An 18,694-nucleotide genomic window follows, 5' to 3' on the forward strand; every position below is an offset into this window, starting at 1 on the left:
CTTTGTGTTTGTGTTCTGTGATTGATCCTGGGAAAGGGAAGAAGGGGCAGGGGAGTTTGTGTCAAACATCAGTAGAAGAAAAGTTTGGACAGGTAAGAATATCACGCGTCAGAGTACAGCAGAGACACGTGTGTGGAGGATGATGGCAGTGTTTCAGGCCATTACTCTGGCAGCAGTGAGGAGGCTCCCGGGGAGGGCGGGCTGTTGCAGGAGTCGGGGTAAGGTGACCAGGGGTAGACAGGAATGAAGGCGGCGGGAATTCAGAGGAAGGGCTGGACCTGAGAGCTGCAGAGGAGGCTCCAGTGAGGTCCACTGGTGGAGAAGAACCGCCATGCGATTTGCAGAACACCAGACATTCTTCAGCCTTCACTCTTCCCACTCCAGTCTGGTATATTGCACCATTCGTTTAAAAAAAAAAAAAATTCCCCAAGACCTCTTTTTCTCTAGCTTTCTTCCTTATTTTTCATGGTCTCTTCTTAAAAGGGGGACAGTCACACCGCGGCGGGAGGCCCTTCCTGCCGGACCCTTACCGTGCGGGGTACCGTTCCTGTCACCATCGCAAGGATCTGGCTGGCCCTTACAGTGAAAGGAAATCTTCCAAGGCCTAAGGAGGCAAGAGGCCTTCAAATCGCCTCCTGCTCAGCAAAGGAGTTGCTCAGCAGGCCGGGGTTCCTGGTCCACCCCAGGTCCCTGGTTTGCCCACCTCCGATGGCGACCTCCGTTGGCAGGGTGGGCGCCTCTGGGGAGCCAGCTCCGTCCCGGCGCCTTTAGAACCCCATCTCTTCCACGTCCCCGGCCTTCCTCCCCTTCCAGGCTGCTGTCCCCGCCGGGGTCCAGATGGTGTCGGAGGGCCGGCGGTTCGACGGCGGGCCCGGGGTTCAGCCTCCCGGCCTCCCTCGTCCCCGACTCTCCTTTCTTCGGAGAGGACGCGGGGGCCGGGGCCAAAGCGCCGCTCTTGGGATTCTCCTGGACTCGGAGGTGCCCCAGGCGGGCGCAGCTCTGCCCCGCGGGGTGCCAGCCTCGGCGGGCAAGGTCCGTGAGTCACCGCCTGTAACCCAACACCAGGCCTCCCTGCCCCTCCCCCAGCTCTGGCCGCCAGGCCTCGGCGACACCTACAAGAAAATGAAGGGACGCCCGGGCCCGCGGCGCCCCTGGCCGGATGGCGAGCAGGTCCCGGCGGCCCCCGACTCGCGGCGCTCTAGCTTCCCTGGTTCCGGGGCTCGGTCAGCCGCAACCGCCGCCCCGGCGCGAGCAGGAATCCAGGCCGAGCGGCCAGAGCCGGAGCCCGAGGCGGCGGAGGGCCCGCGATAGCTGCGACTGGCGAGCCCGAGAGCGCCCGGGGAGGGGGCGCCCGGCTTGGAATTTCCCGGTCCCCTCCGGCCCAGCGAGGACAAAGCCCCCCTGGCCGCCGCCGCCGCCGCCGTGGCCTACGCCGCGCCGCACAAAGGGCGAGTCGCGACACGCTCCCATCCCCCTCCCAGCTCACCGCGGCCCCGGCCCTGGGTGGCTGCAGAGAGGTGGGGGAAGCCCTAGCTGCACCGCCCCTCGCTCCCCCTCCCCCGGGGCAGCGCGAGCGCCGTCCCCGCCCCCGCCCCGTCTGCGCGTCCTCCAGGGGAGGGGTTGGGGGGCGCGGCGCCCCACATAACACTCCCCCTCCTGCGCTCCGAGCCACCCTCTCCCCTCCTTCCTGCAAACACCACCGCCTCCCCTGCCACCGCCACCACCTCGCCCGAAGCTCCACAGTTCGCCGCGGCCGGGGGGCGGTGCGCGGACCGTGCGCGCCGCGGGCGCCAGATGTGCAGTCCCCGCTGCCGCCAGTGACCGAGCCGCAGCCCGGGCGGGATCGTGCCGCCTCCCTGATGCTGCGGGGGCGACCTTGAGCGTTCCGCGTCTTCCCTTAGTGGGGACCACGACACCCCAGCGCTGTGCCCGGTGTTGCCCTCTGCAGCCCGGCTCGCCCCGCGCTTGGACATGGAAGGGGCCGCAGCGCCCGTGGCGGGGGACCGCCCCGACTTGGGGCTGGGGGCGCCGGGCTCTCCTGGAGAGGCGGTGGCGGGGGCGACTGCAGCCCCCGCGGCGGCGGCCGCCCTGGAGCCCAGGAAGCCTCACGGGGTGAAGCGGCATCACCACAAGCACAACTTGAAGCACCGCTACGAGCTGCAGGAGACCCTGGGTAAAGGCACCTACGGCAAAGTCAAGAGGGCCACCGAGAGGTTTTCGGGCCGAGTGGTGAGTGGGTCAATCCTGGAGGGTGCGGGGGAAGCTGGCTGGACGCGCCTGGGGACCGGTGGCGTGCGAGGCGGGGATCTGTGCGCCCTAGGGCTCTCTTGACAGAGAGGGGGCTCATTGGGAAGCCCCGAGACAGACTCCTCACTCTTTCCCCAGCACCCCGTGACTCAGGCGTGTCTCTGTCCTGAAACACTTGTTACATCCTGTCTGCACATATTTTATTTTATTTTTTGGTTTGTTTTAAAAAATTTAATCCCAGCAGCAAAGGAATGTTTTAGATTTGCAAACACTTTGCAGCGTTGGGACGGCCGGGGTCTCCCTCGCAGGCACACATTCAGACCATGCTCCGAAATGCCTTATTTCCACAACTCTCCAAATAACCACATTCCCAGCTAGGAACTAGCCCCTCGAGTCCCGTGTTTTGTAGGTGTCCCTACCCCCTTGCACCCATTTGCCCGCAGCCCCTTGCTCTGCATCCTCCCACTCAGACTCTGCATTGCCCTGATGATGCTGTGGCTGCAAGGGAGGGCGACTTCTGCCTGTTTTTGAGACAAGGTTAGGGAGCAAAAATAGAGACTACTGCAAGTCTGAGGATTCTAACAGTTTGTATCGTGGCTTTGGGAGGAGTGAAATGTCCAGGGCATGGGTAGCTACACAGATAGCTGTGCATAGTTGCAGCAGGCTCAATTGCGTTTCAGCTCCTGGTTGCAGGGCTACCAAACTGCTGAAGGGGTCTGGCCCTGCTGCTCTTGTGACAGCTGACACCCTGCCAGGGTCCTGGCACCATTTGCACAGCTCCAAGAAGTGCTTTGAGTGCCTTGGGGTCTGTCTGCCTTGTCCCAGCCTTGGTTTGTTGTTATTTTCACTTCTGCAGAACAGGCCCTTGAAATCCACACTGCTTGTGGCTAGAGAGTTGGGTTCAAAGTGACTGACTGTTGCAGAAAGATTTTGTGTGGTGTGTGGCAGAAAATTAACATGGTTCTTTGATTTGAAACAGATCAGATGTATTTTAATCGATTTAGGGCCAAAGTCAGAAACTAATTATGGGACTCCTTGTGTACACTTTTGGGGGTGTTTTGAGGGCTCAGGGTTGCTTATAAACAACAAATGACTGCAGGAAAAAAGGAAAATGAGCTGTCAAATAGCAGCTAATATTGACATGTTTCTTTTGCATTTGGGCAGAGACAGTTCTGTGAAAAAAATGGGGGTGCCAGTCAGCAAAGTTCAGTCTCCAAATTCTCAAATATCTAGATACCTGGATATTGCCCTCCCAACCCATTTCTCAGATTCGATGTTTGAGTCTATATAACTTCATCCCATAACGTTATTTTTAAAAAATCTGTTATCAATTAATTGGAAATTTGAGATGTACATTTCTTTTTAAAGCTGGCTCTGTAATAAATTCTACAGCAAGCAAGTAGTTGAGAATTCACTCTGGGCAGGTGCCATTTTTGTAGGATGAAATTGTTAAAGGGGAGGGTTGTAGGGGTGGCCTCTGATGAAGGCATTTTCAGGTTTGTGGAAGAAGAGGCTGGGACATGTGCACTTCATTCATGCTTTTCTTCTGAGGTGGTATTCCCCAGGCTGGATGTTGAATAAGCAAAAACTAAGCTTAGATCCCTGCTCATGTTGTCTTAATAGCTGCTGAAGAAATCGCACTGGGAAGGTGGGAAGCAGAATAATGAAAAACAGACGCAGTTCAAGTTGCAGGTTGAGAATGTGAGACTACGAGGGGTTGTTGAAGTGGTAAGAGTGTGCCTGGGGTCTGTGAAGGGACCCCAAAGTCTAAATGCTGGGGCACTGCCTCAGACCCTTCTAAAGAACGAACCCTTGTCTTAGGCAGGGCAGACGCCTTTCTGAGCGTCATTGGGACTTCCTGTCAGGCGTTCTTCGAACTGCCTGATCCACAGACTAGGTTAGAGTGAAAGGGATTTGCATCAGTAGGCAGGAGTCTGCCTTTCTCTTTTGGGGGATGTCTTTCTCTATATTTGCGGAAACTGAACATTCCGTCAAGATTTAGTCAAGAGGCCACGAGGGGGCGCCCTGAGAACGAGAGAGGCTTCTTTACCAGCCACAAGTCTGAAGTCCCGCTGTGTTATTGTTCAGCCCTACTTCAGTTTCCCATTGTGCTATTAATTTCAGCTAAATCTCTCGTTTTACCCCAAAATTATGTAAAGATTTTAAATCTGGCAGCAGACCCATGCCCAGAAACTGGCAGTCTCTAAAATGCTTCATTTATTCACGGGGCTGCTTTCTCCTTGATAGCTAAGCTTATAGAATGTTAGCCAGATCCCTGGGTGAAAACCTTGCATAAAACAGATGGGAAAACTGAGGTTTGGGGAAGGGAAGTCCTCCTTGGTCCCCCTGTCCTCCCCCTGCTGAGCACACTGCTCACGGATGGTGTTAAGAACTTAAGTGAGAAACAGGAATTGTCAAGTGGAAAATTTCCTGTGACTGGCTGAACAGAAAATAACAACAAACACACAAAAAAGTGGTCAACGAGTTGTTCTTGCCCATACAGTGCCTGGTGACTCAGAACCTGTTAAGAGCAGCAAGAAATTTTCATCTAAAATATGAACTTGGAGTTTTCTTCTGGTACCAATGATGTGCTAAACATTCACAACTTGCTTTGAAGGTGCAGTTGAGGAGAACTGAAAGGGCGCTATCTTAATTTAGCCTTTTGATCTTTGGGTAGAATTCTGAAGTGATGCTTTATTTTCTTTTGCACCAATGCCTTTTACAGCGTCTCTCAAGAGGAGCAGTGGTTCTAACATATTTTACTAATGTGAGTGGCCCAAGACAGGTGCCGGTACGGGGCTCTATGAAATGCTGTGAAATCAACATCCCTGTTGAAACCAGGGGCTCTTCTCAGAGAGGAGAGAAGTTTCAAAAAAATGAGGATGTGATGGTTTTTAATTGCATACCTGGAAGGACCTTCCGAATAAAACACAACACAACACAGCATCATTTTCTGTGTGCCGCGAAAGGCAGTTCTGAAGAAAAGTGCAGAATGAGATGCTTGGAGTCAGCTGGTGCGACCCTGTGCACCGTGCAGGCATCCTCCTGCAGTCTTGCGGCCTCTGCTAAAGCATGTCCGTGAGACCAGGACTCAGAGTGGCTTGTTCCAGAGATGAACAAGCTCAAAAATGAGGCACTCTTGCAGAAAGGCTAAGAGCCCTGGCTTACATTCAAATCCTTGATCTATCCCCTACTAGCTTTGTGTCTTTTGGCAAGCTATGCGACTTTTTGAAACCTCAGCTTCTTCATCGGTAAAACGAGCTACTAAGAGTACCAACTTCATGGACTTGTGAGAACTGAATACAGTGATCTATATAAAACCTCAAAAGGGGACATTAATCGATTTAGTTCCTCCTTTGAGCAGATTTTTTTTTTCTCATCTCGTTTTAGGCTTTCATTAGATTTTAAGACCATGAGAGAGACACAATGCATTGTATCATGCAGAGAGAGATAGAAGAAATAATCAACTTTTCAGAGTAATAAAATAAATACCAAATTAATTAGGGAGGTGTGTCCATAGGAAGGTGAGATAATTAGCCAGATTCAGATAGGATCTGAATGCATTCCTCAAGTCTTGAATTTGGGCCTTGTTTATTGCACAACTTTTGTTTTGATACAGTTTTGGGCAGGCCTGTCGGGTGAGCCTCTGTGTCATAATTCAGCATGCATTTTCTTTGAGCTAAGCTCCCTGGACCTGCAGGCCACACAAAGCACTGCAAAAAAAAGAAAAAAAAAAAAAAAAAAAACCAAAACCACACAATTTTATGTCCTGTGATCACCTCTATGTCAAGGGGCCAAGTTCAACTTCCTCCCTGTCCCAGGTTGTCTGTAGTGAGCAGTAGGTGGTGTGGTGTGAGCTGGAGGCAGGGTCCCTGGCAGGGAGTCTGGGATGGGAGTGGCAGGACTGGTGGTCAGTGTGTGCCCCTCCCCCACAGTCTGCCCTGCTGCCCCTGGCCACTAGAGCATTAGCTTGGGTGATGGGGCATCCTCACCTAGCAAGCCAAGTGTTTTGACCAAAGATGAGTGTTTTAAGCACTGGCCCAAAGCTATTCATAGCCTCCTGCTGGAAAATTGCAAATCAGGGAGGTAAATTAGCAAGCTGGCCTGCCAAGCCAGAGTGTGTGTTGACGTCACATGCATGGTGGCAGAAGTGCCATGTTGCAGCTAAGGCCCAAATCCAGTTTTAGAATGTAAGGGACCATGGCAAACATGTGGTTCAAACTTCTCATCTTCGAGGCGGGACCAATAAGGAGCGGAAGTGTTAAGTGACTTTGTCGAGGTTGCACAGCTGTTGAATGACTGAGCTTGATCTTAGAAACCTGATTCTTGGTTTGGTATTTTTCCATCACTCATTTAATAAATCTTTACTGGAGAAAGATATGGGCCTCACTCTTAAAGAACTTATAATCTAGTAGCAAAGATGAAATGTACTTAAACATTGAACTAATTCTGTTCAGTTCAACGAAGATTTATTACCATCTGCCATATGCTACTCACCATGTTAAACACTGAGACATAGAAATGAGTAAGACCCAGGGAGCTTCCAGCCTGGTGAAAAAGAAGGTGGAAGTAGTTACTAGGCATGAGTAACTCTTCCATAGAGGATTCGATTGTTTCAGGTGATTTTCAAGCTGGATGACAGCTCACTGAAGCTTAGCTCATCAAACTGAGTTTGATCCTGGACAGAATCATATTTCTGCTGCTACCATGATTTACTACCAGTTGATATTTTGAGAGCTTGTGGTACCTCGCACTGTGCTAAGTGCTTTAGGGACATTTTCCCTCACTTAACCTTCACAGCCACCCTGTGAGGTGTAAAGTAGTGAGACCCATTTTACAGATGGGGAAAATGACACATAGGGAGGTGAGGTAACTTGTCAAGGGTCAGACAGCTGGATGGTGTCTGACCAGTTTCCAAACGAGTTTGTTTGGAAACCCATTGCTGCTAGAGGAATTGAGAACCTTCCTTAATGTTGCACAGCTGGTGACCTCTGGATTTGGGTGTGGTTCTTTGCTAATGATGCCAGAAGAGCAGCCATGGGGTGATCCCCCACCCTTCCGGAAGGGGATCTAGAGGAGGGGCCAGGGCATACTGTGGGATTAGAAAGTGTTCTTCGGCTAATGGGAGGACAAGTGCTATTGAAAATAACCGTTGATTTGGGTTTCAGATGATTGAAATGCGAGGCTTTCCAAGGCATTCATTCACTTGTGTTTGGGGGAAGGTGAATATTCCAGGTGATTTGGAATGCAAGGTTTGTGCTGGGACACAATGGGAGGGCAGGATTGGTAAGGTAGGATGGGGGTAATGATAATAATTGATGCTAATGCAAATAATAGCAACTAATACTTCTTGAGTGCTTATAACATGCTAGGTGCATGTTAACTGATTTAATCCTCATGACAATTCTGCTATCATCCCATTTTCCAGATGAAGAACCTGAAGTCCCAGAGAGGTTAACTAGCTTGCTCAAGGTCACAGGCAGCACCAGAGCCAGGCCTGGACCCAGGCAATGTGAATGCAGAGACCTTGACCTTAACTCCCCCTCTAGAGGTGTCTGAGCTGGGTTCTGATCACAGTGGGCCTTGAGCCCATCAGTTTGGTGTGCTGGCTTGGAGCAGGGAGTTTTTGCAAGAGTTGAGTTGGGAAGATAAGAATCAGAGCCAAGTTAGGGAGATGAGATTTGCCTGCTTCTGGTGAGCCGTCTGTTTTTTGGTCTGTTTGTTGGACCTTGAGGAGTTTGTTTTAATGAATCGGGTCAGGGAGCTCTTCACCTGGACACACACAGAGTTCTTTGTTTCCCAAGCAGCCTCAGACCCTGGAGTCCCTAGGGGGCTTTGAGGGGTAAGCTGGTTCACTTCCCTGCCTGCAGACAAAAATGCCCCCACACCATGCTAGTATGTGTTGATCTTGCTTCCTCCTGGGAAGCAGCAGGAGATAAGGGTTTGAGTCAAGGTATCTTGTGTGTCACTGTGTCCCGTGTGTCTTGAATCCATCCTGCATAGCTACTTGTCAATGCCTCGCATGGTGCCAAGCACATAGTAGGTCCTCAACAGAGGCTTGTAGGATGGAACTGAAGTGAATACATTGAGCGAGAGAATATATTGGGAGGCGTAGAAGTTGTACGTTATCTTTCCAGACCTCAAGGAACTTCAGATTTGTAGGTAAGGAAAGACAATGGTTGGAAATGAATGGCAGGTTACAGAGCAAAGTCTGAAAAGACAGGCAGACCCTTCTCTGCACGAATTCCCCTTCTGTTACGTTTGCACATGCATTTGTTAGGGAGAGACGTATATCCAGGGTTTGTCAGGTTTCTGGCTGTGGCTTCCTGTCCTCAGTGGCTCCAGAGTCAGACAGCAGAAGTCTCATTTGTCTTTCCCACATGAAAGTCCTGGAGCATCTGTAAGTTATGATTTGTGAAGTATCTGCTTTAAAGCAGAATGCATTTATCATCATACTGGCCCAGACGACATTGTAGAGTACAGGAATGAGAGGATCCCAGGCCTCAGAGTAGGAGGGGCCGGGCCAGATGACCCACCGTGAATGGAGTCTGGCTGAATTGATAAAATTCCCTGGAAACAGCCCAGGAGCAGCCAGATGTTGGCTTTACAGTGAAACTCTTCGGTAAACTTTTAACTGCATGTGAAAACCAGGGCTGGGCAGTTCCACTTCTAGGTTTACCCAGGAGAAATGCAAACATATGTCCACACAGAAACTTATACACAAATGTCCACAGAACATTATTATTAATAAAAGCCCCGAAGTGGAAGGAACTGATGAATGGATAAATAAAATGTGGCACATCCATTTCATTTGTGGAATATTATTTATGATCTATTCCATAATTTTATTTATGGAATATTTTTGGACTGTTATTCAGCAGTAAAAAGAAATGAAGTACTTAATACATGCGACAGTGTGGATGAGCCTTGAAAACATTACGCTCAGTGAAAGAAGCCAGACACAAAAGGCCACAGGTTCCATTTGTATGTAATGTCCACAAGAGACAGATCGGTAGAGACAGAGTGTAGATGAGTGGGCCTGGGGGTGGGGCTGGGAGTAAATGGGGACTAGCTGCTAATGGGTATGGAGTTTTTTGGGGGATGCTAAAAATGTTCTAAAATTGTGATGATGGTTGCACCACTCTGAATATACTAAAAAACCCTGAATTGTGCACTTTAAACGGGCGAATTGTATGATATGTGAATTACATCTCAATAAAGCTGGTAATAACTTAAAAAAGGAGGGCACAGGGTGGAGAGTGGGAAAGGGGTGGAAGCCTGTATCTCTCAGGCCTCTGAGATTCCAACCTCTGGTTCCACAGAAATCTCACACTCATTTTGTGAAAAAAGCGAAGACAATATCCTGCCAACCATGGTCAACATGGAGAGCCCCAGGGCCAGGCTGCCTCTGTCCGTATGCCAGCCCACCCCTTGATAGCTGTGTGACCTTGGGCTAGTTACTAATTTTTAACCTCTGGATTCTTTGCTATGGCTCACGATAGTTCTTCTTTTATGGATTGTTGAGAGGAAGCGCCAAGGTGACATAGCTAAGCCTTTTGCCTGGTTCCTGGCACGCAGTAGGTGCACAATAGATGCAACCAGGGCCATTGCTACTCTACAAGGCACCTTGACGCTAATTTAAAAAAGGCCTCCTCTAGGGGGATACATATGAAAAGGCTTCTGTCCTGGCCAGAAGCAGCGCCTCTCTGACTAGTGGCTCTGTGAGAACGACGTGGGCTGGGGCCCATTCACCTGTGCATTGGCTGGTGCCTTGTACGTGTGTGATCTGCACATCCCTGCTTGGCAGCAGGTGGTAGCTTGCTTTCTTCTTCGTCTTAGCTACGACTTGTCAATACTCTGTGGCTGAAGCTTCCCCATAAAAAAGATATAACATCCCCACATTAGGGCTCAACATACCTGCTCTTCTTTTCCATCTAGCAGTAAACCAGATAGATGTATTTAATACGTGCTTCACAATGTGTCCAGCACCATAGGGACTTTCAGAGGAGGATATTACAAGTCCTGCCACTGAGATACCTAGAATTTATTTGGGGCTATTAGATTCAGACATCTGGAATAATCTGAGAACAATGCAATAATCTGAGTATAGAAATGAGGTGTCGAGGCTGGGTGCGGTGGTTCACACCTGCAATCCCAGGACTTGGGGAGGCCGAGGCGGGTGGATCACCGGAGGTCAGGAGTTTGAGACCAGCCTGACCAACATGGTGAAACCCCATCTCTACTAAAAGTATAAATATTAGCCAGACATGGTGGCGCATGCCTGCAATCCCAGCTACTCAGGAGGCTGAGGCAGGAGAATCGCTTGCACCTGCGAGGCAGAGGTTACAGTGAGTCAAGATTGTGCCACTACACTCCAGTTTGGGTGACAGAGGCAGACTCCATCTCAAAAAAAAAAAAAAGGAATGAGATGTGGAAGAAGAAATCCCAGCTGTCAAATCAGACAGACTTGGGTTCAAATTCTGTCCTGCTACCCGGGAGCTAGATGGTCCCAGGTAATCTGCTCATTTTCTCTGGCTTCTGTTTACTCATCTGGAAAATGCAGCTATGAAATATCCTACCAAGTTCGAAATATCCTACCAAGTGATATTGCCATCAGAAATAGGATTTGGAAGCTTCCAGCACAGAGCCTGGTGCATAGTAAGTTCTTGAAAACTAGAGCTAATATTACTGTTTCAGGGAGAAGTGCTAGGGTGGAGTACCCAGTGACCTTCTTATCTTGGTTCATGGCTCTTCATGCTTAAAATCCTCCCATGGGTTGCATGGGAACCAAAGTCTGAATTTACCATGTCCTTCGAGGCTCCTGCTTGGGTCTTCAGACCACCACTTCCTTACTCCTTTGTTTCAGCCCTGTGTCTTGTGTCCTTCTGAGCACATGGAGAGTGTGTGTTGGACTATTTGTAGGCTCCGTTCTTCCTTATCTATTAGAAAGGCAGCCAGGCTGCTGTCTGTCTCACTCGTCACTGCAGCCCAGCCTGTAGCCCAGTGCTACGCATCTAGTGGGTGCTCAGTAAGAATGAATGAATGATCCAATGAACAATTGCAGGAAGAAGCACCAGCAGTCCTGAGAAGGGAGAGTTCTGTGAAGGCGGGAGTCATCAGGGAAGGCCCTGGGGCTCCATCCTCCTCCTTCTCTGGATCATGCCTCCCCTTGCATTGTGTGCACAGCATTGCCGGGTGCTTCTCAGTGACAGCTCTGCACCATAGCTGGAGAGGCGGCTCAAGCCCATCCCAAACCCATTTCCCACCCTTGGAGGCTGCTCCAGGTGGGCAGTTTTTCAGAGCTCAGCAGCCTCCTTGGGCTACTCCCACACTGGCCCGGCTTCCTTCGGAGAGTCCAGCCCTCCATCTGAGAAGCCTGGGTAATCAGCTCTGCAGAGCCTGCAAGGTTTAGATGCAAAATGCGTCTGCAAGGTTTTCAAAACATTTCTTTCTGGATTGTAAATCAAGTACTTTAAGAATGGTAAACCGGCTGGGGTGTAGAGTTAATGTATGTCTTGAAAAAACACCATCATGATTTGCCTTTTAAATTTGAGAAAAGAATTCCACTTCGCTTACTTTCATTAGAGATATTGAGATTTCCAGGGGGAAGGCGTTAAGAGGAGGCTGTGGTAGGTGTTAGCTCCTTCCTTGGAAGGGCGGGGAATGGTGAATGGCTTAGGGCTCAACTTTCATCTATTTGGCTGAAGGGCAATTTCCCTGTTTAAAAAAGGTAGCTGCTGCTTCTCTTAGTATCTCCAGCGGGACCCCATTCACTTCTGTCTGTGTCAGGCTCCCATTATTCATGTGGCTCAAGGGCCACAAAGATGCTTGATTGCAGCAGGTTCAAACGAAGCCTTGCTGGCTGCTGCAATTTCACTATGAACTAGGCTCAGCTCACGTGCGGTTCACCTCAACTGCCAAAGGTCACTCCTATCCCAGTCTTCTGCAGGATCATGGAAGGGAAGTGGACCGTCCAATCTACACATTGAAAAGGGAAGCGGGCGTGGTGGCTCATTCCTGTAATCCCAGCACTTTGAGAGGCCGAGGTGGGTGGATTAGTTGAGGTCAGGAGTTTGAGACCAGTTTGACCAACATGGCGAAACCCCGTCTCTACTAAAAATACAAAATTAGCCAGGCACAGTGGCACACACCTATAATCCCAACTACTCAGTAGGCTGAGGCAGGAGAATCGCTTGAACCTGGGAGGCAGAGGTTGCAATGAGCCGAGATCACACCACTGCACTCCAGCCTAGGCGATAGAATGAGTCTTCGCATAAAAAAATAAAAAAATTAAATTAAATTAAATTAAAACAAGAAGAAGAAGAAGAAAAGAGAGAATCTGGAGAAGAAGAAGAAAAGAGAGAATCTAGAGCTAGGCTTCCTGGATTTGAAAGAACATGAACCTCCTGTGTAACCTTGAGATAGTCAGCTGTGACTCGATTTCTTTATCTGTGAAATGGGAGTTGCAGGGTTAACAAATTGTATGTCGAGTTCTTAGAAAAGTGTGTTGCCAACAGTGAATGGTCTGTAAATCTAAGTTTTGGAAGGAGGACTCTTTGGAAAGGCAAGATGGGGTCTTGGCCATGTCTGTCCCTGCAGCAGCCTGGGCACGGGGCATTGCACACAGTAGGTGCCGCTTTGTCGAGCACACTTGCTTCACTTGTAAATTGAGGGGCTGAGACAAAAATGTCCTTAAGGGTTCCTTCCAGCTCATAGGAAGAGAATCCTAGGATTCACTGAAAGCCTTCATTTCCTATTGCTTGTTTTTTGGCAGAAGGACTCCTTGCTGGGGAAAGCGGAAGTATCTTCAGTTCTCATACCCACTTTGCAAGTGTACGGAGAGTCTCGCTATGTAGATTGTCAGCCTGCGTTTAGGGAGGTCTGCTCCCCGTCCCTGCTCTCTGGTTCTGTGGGATGTGAATGCATTCTGTTCAGCTCAAGGCAGCCAGGGCTTTCTTAAACATGTGTATGAGGTGGCTTCTGAACTAGACTCTATGTGAGACAGAAAATGTTCACCCATGCTGGGTGTGGTTGCTCCTGCCTGTAACCCTACACTTTGGGAGGCCAAGGCAGGAGGTTCGCTTGAGGCCAGGAGCTCTAGACCAGCCTGGTCAACACAGTGAGACTCCTCTGTCTCTATAAAAATATTAAAAAGTTAGCCAGGCATGGTGGCCTGCACCTGTAGTCCTGGCTACCTGGGGGGCCAAGATGGGAGGATTGCTTGAGCCCAGGAGTTGGAGGCCATAGTAATCTATGATCATACCACTGCACTCCAGCCTGAGCGAGAAGTTGTCTCAAATAAAAGAAAAGGAAAAAAAAAAAAAAAAAAAGAAAGTGCTCATCCCCAAAGAACCTCTCAGTTTTGTCATCTGTAAAATGGGCTGGTAATAGAACTGAACTCCTAGGTCGTCACAAGGACTCATGGGCCACACACATGCTGAGAACAGTGCCTGACGTGAAGCCAGTTGTCAAGCAGTGTTATTTGTTGTGTTTTGTGATTCAGAGGAGGGTAAGCTCATGTTCTGCTGGGCTGCTCAGAAGAATCTTTGCTCATTCCTTAAATGTTTAGACTTTAAAGGGGCTTTGCTTTTGGTCCCAGTGAGGCCAGAGGCTCGTGGCTGCCTCTGCTCTCAGGCTCTCTCTGGGGACACCACTTAGTCTTCCCAAGGCTCTAGCAGTGATTGGGCACATTGAGCACGCAGGAGAGCTTGGCTTCTTGATCCTGGGTGACAGGTAGGCTAGAGGCAAGATTCCAGGGATGAGGAAAAGACTTAAGAGAGCCCTGTCCCCAGGGGAAGGGATGTTTTTGCAGTCTCACTTAAAGGGAAGACTTGACTCATGTTTACTACTCTTTCATCCTTGACGTTGAACAAATAAAGCTAACCTTTACTGAGCACTTTATTTGCCAGGCCCTGTGCTGAGTGCATTGCCTGTGTCATCTCGCTGAACTCTTAGAACCATTCTATGAGATAGATGCTGTCACCTGACTTCGCCCAGAGGTAACTGAGGCCCAGGGCCCCACTGTTTGTAATTTGGGGATGGTGGCAGGAAGGCAACCCATGTCTGTCTGAGCTTGAAATTATGAGCCTAGACTGCTTCCCAAGAAAGAGTAGAAATAACTGTCATTTTTTCTTGTGGCAGGTGTTCCCTTCTGCCTCTCTCAAGTAGCTGGTTTAAAAATATTTATTTGAATAGCACTGTGCTAGGCACAGGGGGAGGCAACAGAGAGTAAGATATTGCCCCAATGAGTTCACCCACCTCTTGCTTCTAGAGTGTACATCTAACCCTGACATTTGAAGATCCTCAGTCTTTGTGGTCCACATTTATCCCTCCTTGCTGGTCCTTTTAGGGAGACTGATTTCTTGTTGTATTTTTTTTCTTCTTTAATCTCTCAGAATTTTATTACTTTCTATCAAACACATCCGTTAGGCAGCCTGGGCTTTCTCAGTATCAATTAAGACAGATACCAGCAAACCTTAGAAGCTCTCAGTGGTCCTTGAGGCAAGATAATTACCTTGTGTGATTCTTAGTAGATTTGAAAGTGAACGCTTTCTTTTATTAGCAGAAGCCATGCAGGGAGGAGGCTAATGGTCTGTTTCTCTGGTGAGCTCAAAGCCCAGCTGTGAACATGTTTGCCTGGAAAGACAGGGCAGTGATGTGCTTGCTGCCCTGAGGAGAACCTCATTTTGCATCTTCCTCATGGTGTGTGGGTATCTGTTTTTCAGGCAGGACCAAATGGAATACTGAGGGAGGAAGCGAATGAGTGTGTGGGCGTGAAGCGGGTAGTAGAGATCCTAGAGAGGAGAAGAGTGAAGTGGAAGTCTCCACTTATTTGGTTGTGCAGGAAGGTCCAGGGCAGAGGGAGCATCCTTCCCCTAACAACCCTAATAGCAGGAATCATTGAGGGATCAGTGTGCACCAGGCACTATTCTGACTATTTCCTGCTTTTTCACCTTCAAACCTGTATTATGATCACATTCATTTTGTAGATGAGGAAGCAGAGGCTTAGAGGAAGTCCAACCGCTTGCCCAAAGTCACAGAGCCGGGATCACAGGATGTAGGGCTGTACCGTCTGACTTCAGCGTTCGCAATTACAACCGCTGTTGGAGCCGGACTTAAAGCACAGAGAAGTTGCCTCCGTGCTTGAGAAAATAGCAGTATGAGGAACTTAATTTCATGATCCCAGTCGCTCTATGTCTTACTCATTTATTTCCTCCCCGTGCCTAGTTTCAGTGCCTGGCACGCAGTCAGAATGCAATAAATATTTGTCGAATGGCTATGGAGTGTTATAAGTCTGGGTACGCTGGGCGACTTGACTGCTGGTTCCATCACTGCCACAATTTAAGCTGTGTGACCTTGGGCAAGACATGCCCCTCCATGGCTTCAGCTAACTTATCTGTAAGATGAACGCTGTGGGCCAGATTTTTGTTTCAGAATTTATTATCCATTCAACAGATATTTATTTATATATTTATTTATTTATTTATTTATTTATTGAGATGGAGTCTGGCTCTGTTGCCCAGGCGGGAGTGCAGTAGTGTGATCTTGGCTCATTGCAACCTCCACCTCCCGTGTTCAAGTGATTCTCCTGCCTCAGCCTCCTGAGTAGCTGGGACTACAGGCATGCACCACCACACCTAGCTGACTTTTGTATTTTTTAGTAGAGACGGGGCACAGGCTGGTCTTGAACTCCTAACCTCAGGTGATCCATCTGCCTCAGCCTCCTAATGTGCTGGGGTTATGGTCATGAACCACCACACCCGGGTATTTAACAGATATTTATTGATTACGTTCTCTGTGTGAGATACCACTCTAGATGGTAGGGAGACAGCCATGGTGAGACAGACGACGTTTCTGCTCCCTTCCTTGCGGCTTAACATTCAAGCCCCTTCTAGAAACTGCATTTTATGAATCTTCATGCCTTGTGCCAAAATTGTTTCAAAGTGGCAGTTGCTGGATTCTCTTCTGTTTGTCTTCCTCTACTAAAAGGCAAGCTCCACAGGCCAGGGGTTTTCATCAGTTTTGCCTACTGATGTACCCCAAGTGCCTAGAACAGTGCTTGGCAAGTAAATATTGCTGATACACATGCATAAATGATTGCAGTATCTCCTCTGCTAATGAGATCTCAGGATATAAAAATTCTAGGGCTGAAGCCTAAGAAAAAAATTAAGGAGCAAAAATCCAATTTTCCAGGAAAAAAAATCCCATTTTCCAGGAAAAACACTGCCTTTATAAAGGCAAGAACAGTTAAGATTGGGATGGTTTGTTATTATTCCTGCTAGTTGAGGGACTGGGGAGTCAGGCAGGATTCCTTACTTTTTCATCTGGTGATGCTTTTTGCAAACCGCAGAGAAAACAAAACAAAAACAAAAACTCTTCCTTTCCCCCAACCCCTCTGCTTCAAGCAGAAAAAGCACTTGCTTCTTAAAACAGCTCATGAAGGAAAAAATTATAATGAATATTTTGTATTTCCCTGGTGGCGGCACAGTCTGAATTCCATTCAGCCCCACAGTGAGTTCTAATTTTATGAAATGTTTGGATTAGCCACCAATTTTCCGGTGGAATTTAGGAGGCTTGTAATCGTGCTTACGCTTGAAGCGAAGAAATCTCATAAAATCCTTGCAGTGTCTCGGGCCCAGTGGGACGTTGTAGCCAAGGACAAAATGACCATCAGCAGAATGACGGGGAGGAAAGAGATCTCTTTGGCAGCTGTGGCCTGGCTTTGCAGATGATGGGGTGATCCTGAGCTGCAGTCTCTGGGGCTTGGCTGGGCTGCATACCATTTTCAACTGCTCATGGGCTGTAAAAATTCCAGCCCAAGCACAATGCCTCGTACCTGACCTTGTTCTTTCAATTCCCAGAGCCAGAGAACATTAGGGCATCTGGTAATTGGGTGAGAGGCATTTGATATAGCACATGGTGCTCTCTGTCTTCCCTCCTTATAGCTCATATTGCCTTGTGTTGTAATTTCCAGCTCACATATCTGCCTCTTTGCCTCTTGACATACACTGTCTGATAGGGGCACATATGGCTATTAAAGTTAAAATTAATTATAATTAAATTAAATAAAACATTCAGTTCCTCAGTGACACCAGCCACATTTTAAGTGCCCAGTAGCCCCATGTGGCTAGTGGCTATCATGGGATGTTGCAGAATATATCATTTCCATTATCATAGAACGTTCTGCTGGGCAGGACTAGTGCTGCTCTAGACACTGGGTTGAATGAGGACGTGGCACACACTTGGCCCCTTACCTTGCTTTATTAGCTCCATAGCACGCATTATGGTCTATAAAGTGTTATATTTCTGAGCAACCTCGTTCATCACATTTGTTGTATCTCCAGTGTCTAGAACAGTTTCTGGTATGCACTAAGCACCCAGTAATGATTTTTAGAATGAATGAAATTGCCTGAATCAGCATTGCTTTGCATGAGCCTAACACATAATGGGCCTGCAAACAAATGGAACACATACTTCTAGAGTTGAAACCATGGAGTGGATTCATCTGATATTTGTCGAGCATGGACTACAGGCTGGGTGCTATGCGAGGCTCTGGGTATATAGTGATGAGCAAACAGACATAGATCCTTTAGGTAAGGAGCTTATTCAATCCAGTGGCTCTTAAATTTTCAGGGATATGGGAATCTCCTAGGTGCACCTGTTAAAATATACCATCCTTGTCACTGACCTCAGAGAGTCTGATTCTGATTCAACAGGGTTGGGGTGGGACTTAGGGACACCTGAGTATCTTCTGCATTTTAACGAAGCAACTCAAGTGAATGTGATGGGGGAAGTCCATGTGTTATTTTGAGAATACAGCTCTGGACAACGGGAAGCTAGTTGCTGTATTCATTTGGGGATACACCACACCATTTTCCGTAGTCTATACCTTCTCTTGTGATAAATGGAGGGCTCCTTTTTGGACCTGAAACTTGAGGTCTCTTTCTTGTTATCCAATCATGGAGTAATAATAATGGCAAACAATTACATAGCAGCAATTACGTGCCAGGCAGTAGTCTAAGCATGTCAGTCACTGACCTGAATTCATCCCCATGGTAACCCTAAGAGGTGAACACCATTATCATCCCTATTTTTCAGGTGGATAAACAGGCACAGAAAATTAAGTCACTTGCCCATGTTTATACTCCTTGTAAGATCTGAAAATCCTGAACTGCTGTGATACTGCTGCTCGTGGCCACTGGACTTGGGGCAGCTGCCTCCTGAATGCCCAGTGTGCTTTTTATCCTTTTCTGCTAGTTGCTTGGAATCAAAGTTCCGGCATACTTATGAAATGCCTGTTTAGGGGATTACCACGTGTGGATGTTATGAGCACTGTTGGTCTACAAATGTCCACCTCTGCCCCCAAGGAGCTTAACTATTCAATGGACATTCCCTTGGGCCTACTGTGCACCAGCCCTGTGTCGTACACCCAGGCATAAGACTTCAC

At 48.5% G+C, this 18,694-nt stretch overlaps 1 protein-coding gene across 1 annotated transcript in view; it reads left to right on the plus strand.

The window, feature by feature from the left end:
• Window positions 1-229: 229 nt before the first annotated feature.
• NUAK1 (NUAK family kinase 1) overlaps window positions 230-18,694 on the plus strand; it is a 78,500-nt gene continuing 60,035 nt past the window's right edge. Inside the window, exon 1 of the mRNA XM_010367514.2 lies at window positions 230-2,229. Within this exon, the coding sequence (XP_010365816.1) occupies window positions 1,972-2,229 (258 nt within the window). The 5' untranslated portion in view covers window positions 230-1,971. The remainder of the gene's footprint in view (window positions 2,230-18,694) is intronic.

This window comes from Rhinopithecus roxellana, chromosome 10, assembly GCF_007565055.1.
Source record: "Rhinopithecus roxellana isolate Shanxi Qingling chromosome 10, ASM756505v1, whole genome shotgun sequence".
Classification (NCBI taxonomy): domain Eukaryota; kingdom Metazoa; phylum Chordata; class Mammalia; order Primates; family Cercopithecidae; genus Rhinopithecus; species Rhinopithecus roxellana.